The following is a 13,022-nucleotide window of genomic DNA, read 5'->3' on the forward strand; positions in this document are numbered from 1 at the left end:
CGCGTCTTTGGACTGTGGGAAGACGGCGCGGAACATACAAACTCCACACGCGCAGAGTCGGAATCAAACCTTCACCCGAATCCATAGCCCAGGAGCTGTGAGCCACCAGTGCTACCCGCTGTGCCACTGTGCCACCCTCACTGCAAATGAAGGAAGAACGGAGAAAGGAACGCTCCAGCCCGTTGACCGTGGCTTCCAACCCCACCCCTTCCCGACCCAGACAGCGTCCAGTTGCGCTGTTTCCCTGCGGACCGCGCTGCAGCAGGAGCGTTTTATTTTCCATATTATTTTTTGTTTTGTTTCCCATGTTTACAGCCTGCCGGAGAAGAGGCAGCTGGGTGGCTTTGCCCAGCGATTGCTTTGAGCATGTGCTGCTTTTCCGATCTACCTGGGTAGCCTCCCCCACCTCCCTCTCTTACACAGCTAACCCTGTCCCGTCCCAGCACGCACACACACTCCTTCATGCTCCTTTGCTTGCTCTCACACACACTGTGTCCCAGTCTCCTTGTCTCTCTCTCTCTCTCTCTGTCTCTCTCTCTCTCTCTCTCTCTCTCTCTCTCTCTCTCTCTCTCTCTCCCCACGCACGGCCTGGTTGACTTGCTCCCCGGCCTTCGTTTCCAGGTGACCTCAGACCGGTTTCCATGCCAACGGAGTACAACTGGATGGGTGAGGCAAAGGAGCCCAATATGTACAAGCGGGGCAGCAGAGGTGGGTCCTCAAGAGGCGGCAGCACCGTGGACCGAAAGCAGAGGGCCTGCACTCACTTTAACCCATTCGCGTGCGCGCACGCGCGCGCACACACACACACACACACACAGTGCTTTAATCTGCTGTTTTTGTCAGTGTGCTTTGCTCCACGTGCAGTTTACAGCGATGTAGTGTGGTCATCTCACTGCCCATCCATCCTCCCACCGGCTCATTAATTACCACAAATGCACATCTGGGCATCAGAGATTCTACACATCTGTCCTATTGTCCTTTATCAAGGCCGGATGTGTCCTAATTGGATGATTTATGTGCTATATCTGTGGCTCGCTGAGATTGATGGTGAAGTGCATCCAGAACCTGAAACCGGATTTGCCAGCTTTATTTATTTAATTTTTTTTAAAGCACTTTCATATTTAGGGGGATAATTCCTGTGACAGCACTTTGAAGTATAATACTTCTGAGACAGTCTGAAGGCTTTGTGTTTTCCATCGAGTTCTGTTTTTAAATTGCTCGCGCTGGCAAAGTGAACCTAAAAATAGCAGCCGAATCTATATTTAATACTGTACGGAAAGTAAGGTTGTGTTGTGTCAGTGCCCTGACATGGTGCTTCCCACAATCTCTCACTCTTACCCACATACACACACACACATACACACAGACACACAAACACTTGCACACTTCTGAGGGGCCCTTGCTCCACCACTTACTCTTGCGTGGGCCCAGCCTGCCTTCCTTGCCATCAGACTGCTTGTCCTCCAAACGGGGGCCAAGCAGGGCCTGCCATCGAGCATGAATACAGAAATTTCGGCTAAGAATTATGCCATTACTAAATACCAGTAAGCATGTACAGCACAGCTTGGTTGTATTTACCCTGAGAGCAGCCTTTGCACCACTGCATTATTGTATTCTCATCCATAAAAACACTATTTTCATATTTTTCCAGATAATCTTTTATTATATTTTATTATTATTACCACTTCCGTATTGAAGCCAGAGGACATTACCTTTCAAACATTGACTTAAAACTTTGACCACTATTTGACTTTGTGATATTCTCCTCAGAGAAACAAACAAAATGCACAACATTTTCTAAAAAATATCTATATATGGTCTTTATCTCTTTGTTTTGAAAGTGGGTTGGTTTGGGACAAAACCCTAGGGCGCATGTAAGTTTTGACAGGGTGCTGTGTCTGAATGAGGGGCTATTACTGTACCATTCTTACCTTGCCTTTGTTTTAGGCATCCAAAGCAATTTGTGCTGTTAGAGTTACTGCTGACCTGGGTAGGTGTGGATCAGCTTTCTCCTCTTCTGCTTCTCAGCAGCAGGAGGGCCAGCGGGTGGGAGGAGAGCAACAAAAGGTCTGAAGGTGGTGGCTAGTCAAGTCTGGGGTTTTAGCAGAAGTCAAGTAAATATATAACAGTGGCATCTCCACTAGTGGACACAATTGTGAGCAGAAGTGTGTTTGTAACTCATTTTGTTCGTAACTCAGAAGACTTTTTTTTTTTTTTATTTTTAAATTACAATCTGTAAAAGCTTAATAATTCATGCAACACTTTTTTATGGGTTAAGTTCTGTGAAAATACTAGCTAAAGCTACAATTAAAAAAATTAGTTTGACTTTTAATTTCAATAGTTTATAATCTGAGCTACATTGAAATGAATATGCATTTAGAGTTGAAAAATCTGTTGTCTTTTCAAACTCCTCCATTAATACCACTTGTTGAATTTGTCAAATAAGCACATGCAACATGAGTCACCTTCATAACCTTATTATTTGCCACTTAGGAACACCAAACAGCAGCAGTTAAATACTGTGGAAGTGAGGTGTGTTAATCTGGTTACTCTTCGCTTCCATCAGTCAGCTGGGTGCAAAAAAACAGGTTGTTTTTCCCTACACTACAAAGGTAAATTAGACACTTGAAGAACGTGTAATTAGACATAAGTAAATTAACTGGCAAATTTTTGCATCTTCAAAAATTGATGTCAGCCATTCATAAGATAAGGAACCTGTCAATGTTATATATGCGTTGCACTTGGGAATGACTTATAAAGTTGAGCCCAGATGCCACTACACTACACTACACTATCCCCTGTTAACTAATCCTGTTTTGTTCCTGGAAAGGGACCCACTTTGTCTGAACCGCTTGTCCCATACCGGAGCCGGAGCCTGACCCGGCAACACACGGTGTGGGGCTGGAGGGAGAGGGGACACACCCAGAACAGGATGCCAGTCCATCACAAGGCACCCCAAGCGGGATTCGAACCCCAGACCCACCAGAGAGCCAGACCCAGTCCAACCCACTGCACCACTGTGCCCCCCTTTGGAAATGGACCGAATACTGAAATTAATAATGAAATTGCTGATTCTGTTTATTATGAAGAAAAACGTCAATTTGTTCCAAACCCATTCCGAGTTCAGCGCAAAATCACCTTAAATGATGTCTAAAAATCTTCTGGGGGGTTACTTTTAGAAATACATTATAGGAAAGTATGCCGAATTTCAAATGTCAATGAACATAAATGGTCTTTCTGGAAATTTTTTATTTTTTTTTTTAAAATTAGGAACTCTAATGCACTGGCTGCTGTTTTGATTAAGGAGATGATTTGAAGCTCCTGGTTGTAGTGATGCGTAGTAAAAAATGGAACTGATCGGGGGGGATGGAGAGTGTTCCAGGGTAGTGTTCCCCCATACTTCATTCCTCCACCTAAGCCTTGCTCAGCTGCATTTTTATTGACTTATCACTTAGAATAGGGACCTGTTGGGACAATTAGTGAACAGCACTGTACTGAAATGTCAGGGATGCTAAAGACTCACCTCCTCCCCTGTGGCTATACCCAGGCAGTAACCCAAACCACTATGAACTCCATGTACTGGTTGGGTCTACATGCTGATCCTCGCAATACAGCCAAAACCAGACTGAAATTGTGTCCAGATAAGTCTCTGCTAGAGCACATGTCAGCATGGCGATAGCCGACATGCGTAATAACACATCAGAGGCGAAAATGCTGCTCTGAACAATTTATCTTACAAGAGAGGCACCTGTGAAATTGTGTCAGCTTGTTTAGTACAAAAATGGCCCATCGGAGATGATTACAGAGTGTGGGATGATTTAAAAGGTGGATGGGGATGCTGAGCAGTGGCTGCACTTCACGGTTGGATGATTCCTTACCGACTTTTTACCTCGCCCCATGCATATTTGTTTCTTCTAAGCTTTACTCTTTTGCCTTCAACTGATGAGTCCTGGTGGGTAAGTCAACCTTTTTGGGACATTAACTAGTTGGTGTAGCAAAAGTCATTAAACTGGCCGAGGGATCGTCTCTTGGAACTGAGACAAGATTCGGATCATCTCCCTTGAAGCTGGAAGCTTAAGTCCACACACTGGGGAGATAAATTCTGTCTCTTGGTAAAGGGTGTACAGCACTGTCGTGACAACAAGAGCGCAAAAGTACACATTTAAATTTGCAAGCAGTGCCCCAAAAAAGCTATGACAGGGAGAACTCTTGAAACTCACCAACTAATTTGTGTCTGATATGTGGTCTCATGTGTTTCCTGAAGCACAAATGTTTTTTTCCTGTGGTAGGACATGCAGTGAAGCATGAAGGTTATGTGCTATTAGGAATAATATCACTGAATTTAATCACATACACACACATTGTCTGAAACTGCTTTTCCCCATATGGAGTCGCAGGGAGCCGGAGCCTAACCTGGCAACACAGAGCATAAGCGACACACCCAGGACGGTACGCCAGGCAATCGCAAGGCACTCCAAGCAGGACTCAAACCCCAGACACACCAGAGAGCAAGACCCAGTCCAACCCACTGCGCCACTGCGCCACCACGCCCCCCTTGTATTTAAGCACTGATAGTGTAAAAGTTGCATGGTACATTCTCTACTTAGAACTGAAGAATTAACTGCCATTTCCTTTTTTTTTCTCGAGAATGGACTCAAACTAGAGCCACTGATATGTATGAATATTATCTGAGCACTGGCTCCTCAGCTTTTGAAAGCAATTGGCACCGCAAAAATCACACACACACACACACACACACGCACACACAATGTCTACAACCGCTTGTCATTAGTGAGGTTGCAGCGAGTCGGAGCCTTGACTGGCAACACAGGGCGCAAGGCTGAAGGTGGAAAGGACACACCCAGGACGGGATGCCAGCCCATTGCAAGGCACCCCAAGCAGGGCTCAAGCCCCAGATCTGCCACACAGTGGGCACCAGCTGAACCCGCTGCACCACCACACCCCACCCAACTACTTTAAAATGACAAAGTAAAAATATTTTGTCTTTAAACTCCTATAAAATAAAAAATGCGTTGTCTCCACAAACTCCTATTCATTTCGGATTGTTTCTGACAAATGTACGACATTCATAGATTTGTTGTCTTGTTTTTAATCATCAGCGCTCAGTCCTACACTTCTACTGTGCTTGGGTGCGTTTTACTGACACCTATTGGCAGGGAATGTAAATACAGGTGGCCTTTGCTTGTCAAAAAATGTAGAAAATAGCTAAGTGAAGAAAATGAAGATAAAAATTAAAAAATTATTTTTTTTTAATTTAAAAAGATTTAAAACATGGAAAAAGTAAATTTAAAAATTTGTAAAATACATTTTTTGTAACACAAAGAGCAAGTGCATAAAAAATAATAAACAGTGTATGCTTATTTTTACAGTTTAACATGATATACAACATGCAATTAAATGTAAATATGAAGTGCCAAATTTTGGTGGTTTAGACGAGCTGTGACTCACAGGTGATAACATTTTCAGCATCTCTGTCACATGCCACGATGCGGTTTGTGGTCCGTAGCTATGAGATGTCACAAGCCCCGCAGCCCACGCTTTCCCATGCGATGAGCACCAGCTAATGGTCGTACTCCCTCTTGTGCTGCACAGACTCCGACAACTCACTCCTGCGGTACCTGAGCGACGACAAGATCTTGGTGATCCAGGAGGAGCCGGAGACGAGCCGTGAGCTGAAACGAGACACGGGCCGGCGTTCCCGCAAGAAGGGCAAGACCCCCAGTAGCCCGAGCTACCCCATCAGCCCCTCGCTGCTGTCACCCACGGTGAGACTGGATCCGGGTGTCACAGAGGGGCTGGCCTTCTCGCTGCCCGAGACCAGCACCATGCCGCTTTACCACGTGAGCATCTTTCCTCCTCTTTCCTGCTCTGTTTCAGAAAACTACGTTGCGGCCTGGGTGTGGACATTTGCATACAAATTAGAAACCTCCCTCTCTGCGTATGATCACGCAATGCCAAAACGTGTCACTTTACCACAGGGCTGTTTTTTCATGTTTTCTGCCATGGAAAGGTTGGCCTGCTTCTAGTTTGGGGGTGGCCGTTTACATGCAAATCATTTCATGTTCCTCTCTTACAAAAACATGTTTTCAAGAAAGAAAGAAAATTAGTTATGGAAACCCTGATGCATTGTGTGTGTGTGTTTTTAATATCTTTCAAAACAGCTTCAAAAAACCAGCTCTTGACTTGCCGTTTGATTAATAGCTTTTTTTAAAACATTTTCCTGATAAAGATCCAACTATTATGAGTAATATTGAAAGTACAGCAGTATTTTTATGCGGTATCTAAACTGTGAGTGTGAAGGATTGTGTGAGACAGAAAAGCAGATCTAGTGCACTGAAAACGTTTCTGATCCTGTACATAATTTTTTGGAACCTTCTTCAGACAAGCAGACATTTAGTTGGGGCTGCTCAATTATGTGGATAAAGAGCCCTAAGGAAGAGGCCCTCACTTACAGCGATGAATTAGAAAGTAAAAGTCTTTATCTTTTTTTAAATGAGAAAATGTTACAGCTGAAGAATATTAAATATCCTGAGATTCTGAGGAGCTTTGTATGGTATTATTGCAAGTATTCACTTAATGTAAAACTTTCATATGTAAAGGAAAATGTATATGCAGAGCTTCGGAAAAACAATCTTTGAAGATTTCTCAGTATTGGCTGAAAAAAACACTGAAATCAAAGTAAATTGTTAGCATCCAGTTTTCATGGAGGGTTAAATGGGTTATTTTCACAAGCTCTTCTTGAGCAGTATTTTTTTTTTTTTTTAAATTGTGACCTAATTGCCAAAATGAGGTCACAAATGGGAAACTTACAATTGTGTAAGAACAGTAACAAAGGCAGAACTTCTTTTTTTTTTTTTCCCCAGAATGACTTTGAGATTATTAGATTCTAATGTAAAGTTTCAGTGGTTTTCTGTGTACCCTGTCCAGCCTAGTACCTTGTGATTCCAGGATACACTCTGGACCACCATCATCCAGCTGTAGGACAGGTGGCTGCCAGTAGTGAGGGTGTGAGACCACATTGGGAATAAAGTATAATATAAAAAATGTTTGCATTTAGCAGATACCATAATCTTTTCAGAAAGTTTTTTTAAAAATCTGTATTAATGTATGTTGGGGTGATTATTCTGCCACCTGTAGTTTGTGACAGTGTAAGGGCTAACAGTTTAATTAGGGAGGAATTAGCTTTAGTGTTAGGCGTTAGGGTTAGGATTAGAATAAGGGTTACAGTTACAGCTAACATAAGGGTTGTGTCTGGGATAAGGGTTGGGATGAGGGATAGGGTTAACATAAGGGTTAGGATAAGAATTATGGATAGGGTTAGGGTTGACATAATCAATGGGATTAGAATAAAGATTATTGTTAGGATTAGGGTTTGGTTTGGGATGAGCATTAGAGTAAGTTCCAAACAACAATCCTAACCATCCTGCCCAAACCAACAATAAGAGAGAAGACTTTTCTAGATGGCTGTTGTCTCTACTCTATCAGCAATCATGCAGCAATATGCAGATGCAAAAACATTACCCAGTGGCTCACCGTATTACAGTCCTGCAATACAGTGGTGGGATGTGAAAGCAATGCAATTGAGAAAAGGGGAGTCATCGCAATAGTCGTTGCACTCATTTTATGAGACTCCAAAAGAAGTGTCTTCTCTCTCTCTCTCTCTCTCTCTCTCTGACATGTTGCTTTCCCTGGTTGGATAATAAAAGTAGACATGGGTCTCTATCTGCAAATTGCCGAAATGGTTCCAGTAGAGTAATTGGAAGATTGCTCCATGGAAGGGTCCATATGAGTTCATGCTTGAATTGCAATTTTAAAGGACAATGCTGTAGCAGCTCAGCCCAGCAGCACATTGACATTCCCTTTCAGCAGAAGGGAAGGATTAGGTTATAGATTTTTTCCTAGTTTTTGCCCTGTTGAGACATGATTGATCACATGATTGACATGAGCAACAGTAGCGCACCAAAGCTTGAGGGATTACACTGACTTTACTCTGGGGAGCAGTAAAAGGATGTCCTAGCTGCAGTGTGACATACTGCCGGAGTGCCAGAAATGGGCAACACACTGGGACCGGTAAGTGACAGAAGCGTCAAGGGTTACGCTGTTTTTACACTTCGGAGCGGTAATTCCAGATACCACATCGCGAAGCTGCGTCCGTGAAGGCCCAGGCATCTCCGGTTTTCACACTGCGGTGAAGTAAGAAGTGAGTCAGAGTGCTGAGGAAGCAGGTGACGAGGCCTCCTGTCCTTCGCCTCTGCCTCAGCACCGGGTGACTCCGCCCCGCCGCTTTCGTCTCTGCAGCAACAGGAAACAGCCCCCGCTCAGTTCTCGCAACGCTCACCTCCTGTGCTGAAGTGCCCCTTTTGTCTTGTGCCTCTTTGCAGAGAGCCGGGGACACGCTGCGGGCCGAAGCGGACAGGTGAGCGTTACCATCGTACACCGTTTTCACCTCGGTTCTGTCCGGTTTTTGAAATGGTCCAGTTAGACAGAAGGCTGAAGAGCACATCGCTTATACATCAGAAATAAGTGTGTCGTCAACGCTACGTTTAAACAAAAATTAGCATCAGCCTCAGTTAAGGAAGTACACGGAGCTCATTTTTCATGCGCTTACTTACAGTTTGCAGTCTTTTCATTAGTGGAAGGTATATTTAACTGGTCTCTGACTCTCGTACAACAAAAAGAAACACAAATAATTTTGGATTATTTTCCAGATTTCACACCTGGAGGCAGTTAACAGACTGAATGTTTAAAAAAAAAAAAAAAAAAAAAGTCATTATCATGTATGGGTGCAGTCCAGTCAAATTTATTTTTCCCTGATATTAAGACAGAATAACTTGATATGAATTTTAACACTTGAATAAAAAGTGGGACAGGGCAGTTGGTGGCGTAGTGGTTAGCACTGCAGCATTACATTGGAAGGGTCAAGGTTCGAATGCTACCTCTTGCTGTATTTTTTTTTGATCGAGGTACTGTGTTTTTTACAACTAAGTTAAGTTGTAAAAAATGACCCTGCAGTCTAAAAAGAGTGAATCATTGAAAGTCGCCAGACGAACGTAAATCTAGAAAAGTGTTTGCACGATACCCTACGAAGTTTCATAAAAGCAAAATATATGAAAAGTATTATACCTTCTTAGAAAAGAGGGAATATAAAAAGATATTTAAATAGTTTGCATACTCTCCTGTCTTTTAGGGGTGAAACTGTTCCAAATTCTGAATTCTTTGTAATGCAGTTTTGGTGAATTTCACTGGAGGACTTTGCTGCATTTGAACTTCATTTATTTATCTTCAACCTTACCTCGAACGGTCGAAGATAATCTTAACTGCGGTGACATCCGTGTGTCATCAGATAAACTTGTTTTTCAAGATCAGGATTCCACTGTACACAAAAAGTGAGAATGCATAATACTTTGATTTCTAGATAGTATCATAATGACCTTTATATAAGGTGTGCAAATATAAGAGAATCTCATCAGTGCTTCTGGGAAGTATGTGTGCCAAGAGCTGAGGATGACAGGAAATTTGCTGGTGTGAAATGGTATGTTTTGTTTCCCATCTCACGCTAAGCGAGGCTCATTGCACCTGGTCAGCATCCTTCCTGCTGGGGCCTTGCAAGTGGCGGTTGTCGAGTCGCGGTGGGTTGAGTCGAGGCGCGTCGTGTCGCGGGCCAGCGGGTGTGCAGGAAACCATGGTGGATACTCAGAGAGCGCTAAAGACGCCTGCATCGGTTCCCTGCTGTCGGGACGTGAAGTTGTCTGCAAGGCGATGGTGAGACTGAATGTCACGCAGATAGGACGTCGCCGTAGCAGCGGGACGTTGTAACTCCGTCAGAGTGGCGTGTTCGGAGAAGCTATGTCATGAGTTCAGCGAGAACATGAGAGCACTGAAGAAAACCATTCTTCTCGCTCTTCCAGGAGAAGTAGTTGCGCTGCTGTTCTTCAGCGGTAGGAGAACAAACCAGGCCTCCGGGCTTTGACCTTTATGCCTGTGTGCACACCACAGACTCTCGCAGTACCAAGTTAAGGTGAAACCACTGAGGAAGCCCCAGCAGGGATTTCAAAACTGAAAAGTTGGTGGGTGGTGTGGAAAAGCCATGATGCTCAGTGTTCGCCGCAGCTGTCTGTGTGGATCCGGGTTTCTTTTATAGCTGCGTACATTTCCCGGCATCCCATGCCTCAAGTACGAGTGTAATGTCAACTAAGGTCAGTTGCAGCCCCTTCAAGTTTTCTGGGCCTGTGATGGACTCATTTGGTCAGCAGGTGGCATAGTGGTTAGATGACTTGCCTTGAAAATTAAAAGGCCCTGGGTTCAATTCCACCTCCTGTAGTACACTTGGTTGAGGTACTTACCCTGAATTGATACAGTAATAATATTTTATATATAATAATATAGTATAATAATGTCTTGTAGAAACTGGTAAACAAGTAAGTACATTGCCTTGGACTATCGGCCAAATGCATTCATGTAAATATGAGAACAGGGTTATAATGAACTGCAGCGTGGTACAGATCCATTTCTGTTTGCTTCTGACACTAATAAGCCGCATTTAACTTCCAATGAAATATCAGCACCTCTCCAGTTTGGAGCAGAGTAACACCTGTTTCTCTGTATACAAAAATTATTACTGAAATGTGATCGTCTTCAGGTGAAATCATAATTTCACTGGAAGGGAATAATCTTCTGCTTTGAAGTCAGCGATGCGAAAATGGCCAATTTTACAAGGTGTATTCCAGCTACTGCATTGGTTTGTATCTCAAATTATGGACATGTAGACATCACCGGGAAGCTTGATAGGCAGATAGATTAAAACTACATAGAGCGAAATAGGGACAGAAGGCACTGGAATAAATGAATGTCCCACATACATGAATATGAAAGGTAGATGGAAAGCTGCAAAATCATTGTCATTCAAGCATGGTCTTTTCTTTGCATTTACACACAGCACACACCATAACAACAACCTCAGCGTTATTACGGTTTGTGTAATATTTTTTTAAATTAAATGTCTCCTTTGCCCCCTTTCATGTTTTCGTTGGAAGTCACTTCCAGCATCCATGATTTAAAGTCATATAAAATGTGCAGCATCCCACTTTCTCTATTCTCTCTCATGTTCCTTTTAACTTATACACGGCTTATTCTGTATGCAGCTATAAATATAAATGGCACGTCTTGGGAAAGTAAGATAAAAACATTCCAAGGGCAGCAGGGATAATCAGGGCAACATCACACTGCATCATAATGTTTTGCAGCTTTTTCCTGCCAGGATGCCGTGTCTCTTCACTCTTGATTTAGTAGAGCAACCTCATGCGTGGTACAACGTGTCATGGGGCGCTTTCCAAAAGAAATATGGCAGTCAATTGCCGATCAAATTTTGTTACCCCTGTTGAGAGTTTAGCAACAGACATCATTAATGTGTATAACTCATGTATCGTTTAAATTATTCATCTCCATTACATATAATAAATAATGATTATTACAGTATATGAACCCTCTTGTTCACATGCAGGTTAGAACTTGGTCTGGTGAACAAAGGTCTTAAATTTTAATGGAACTCTGGGTATATGCAGTTCCTCTATACAGTGTGTATCAGTTTTTAATCTAACTAATGCACGAGTACACCTGATCAAGGTACTTACTCTGAATAAATACAGTAAAAATTTTTCAGCTGTAAAAATGGGTAAATGATTATTAGGTTTGCTTTATATAGATTTCTGTTTTTGACCCTGCATGGGTTTGATGTCTTGTATGGGAGGTAATTTTTACACAGATTTTTTTCCAGGAAAAAAAATTCTAATATTGACACAAGTTGTTTAAACCTAATATTGTAAGATGCCTTTGAGAAAAGTGTCAGCGTAATGAATAAAAAATCAAAAAACGTAGTTTAGTGTGCTTATTTTAGTGCAAATCTAATCTTGTAAGTTGCACTGGAAAAAAAAAAAAATGAAATCATTAAAATCAGAAAAAAGGGAATTTTTAATAATAATATCCTATTTAAAAAAATAGACATTTATTAATAAGCTTATCATAGCAAGAAATATTTTCCTGTGAAAAACATGAGTCACTATAGTATGGAAAAAGCCCTTACTGTATATGTAGACATGGAATAAATGGCTAATGTGCTTTGTACTAACAGGTATGCTAATTGTGGCATTGATCGGCAAGGGGGCTCATCCATGAAGAAGGTAAGTAAACCTGCTGAAATGGAAATGCTGAATGTAACTTGGATGGAGCAGCTAACTGTTAATATACTCTACTCCCTCTGCGGTAACATGGTTGAATAAAAAAGGGTAGTTTTTGATTACGAGGCATAATGATCAGAGCTGCTACCTTCGGACCTGGAGGTTGCTGGTTTGAATCTCACCCTCTGCTGTAATACCCTCAAGCAAGGTACTTATCCTAAATTGCTCCAGAAAAATCACCCAGATATATAAATGGGTAAACAGTTGTAAGTACCTTAACAGTGTAAGCTGCTTATATAATGTAAATTATATTTTAATAATCAGGCCGCTCAGTGATGTGGAGATCAGGCTCATCCTGACAAACAGCCCTTGCTCTCCACCTGTGATATTGCTCATCTAGATCTCATATCTCAGGTTCTCAGCCCTCCTTTTAATGAACATCATCTCTCCCTCCTGTCTCCCTCAGTCACTTCACTACGCCTCCTTGCGGAATAAAACTAAAAAGAAAGCCAAAGGTAAGAGCTCTTTATGCTGTTATTCCCCCTTCGCTTCAATAATGTGAAGCAGCTGTACAGGGATATGATGTTGCCTCAAAAATGCTCAGCGGGCGCAAATAATTTATTTCTAACATCCAGTCACATGCAGTCATCCTGTGAGGGACATTTGTTGACGAGTAATGAAATAGTGCTTCATTTTGTGGGAATTTCGCCTGGAAATGGGAGTGGAACAGTCACCAGGGCAACACGGCAGCAGGCGGTGCCTGCATGTGCCAGAAAGCGCACCTGAATGGCATTGCTGTAGTTATCCCGATACCCCGATAAATTACCG

At 42.6% G+C, this 13,022-nt stretch overlaps 1 protein-coding gene across 1 annotated transcript in view; it reads left to right on the top strand.

The window, feature by feature from the left end:
- LOC108919963 (connector enhancer of kinase suppressor of ras 2-like) overlaps positions 1–13,022 on the top strand; it is an 80,806-nt gene that overhangs the window by 52,092 nt on the left and 15,692 nt on the right. The window contains exons 12-16 of the mRNA XM_018728394.2: positions 622–708; positions 5,614–5,861; positions 8,403–8,437; positions 12,149–12,197; positions 12,661–12,709. Coding sequence (XP_018583910.1) covers positions 622–708; positions 5,614–5,861; positions 8,403–8,437; positions 12,149–12,197; positions 12,661–12,709 — 468 coding nt within the window. The remainder of the gene's footprint in view (positions 1–621; positions 709–5,613; positions 5,862–8,402; positions 8,438–12,148; positions 12,198–12,660; positions 12,710–13,022) is intronic.

Source organism: Scleropages formosus, chromosome 14 (assembly GCF_900964775.1).
Source record: "Scleropages formosus chromosome 14, fSclFor1.1, whole genome shotgun sequence".
Classification (NCBI taxonomy): domain Eukaryota; kingdom Metazoa; phylum Chordata; class Actinopteri; order Osteoglossiformes; family Osteoglossidae; genus Scleropages; species Scleropages formosus.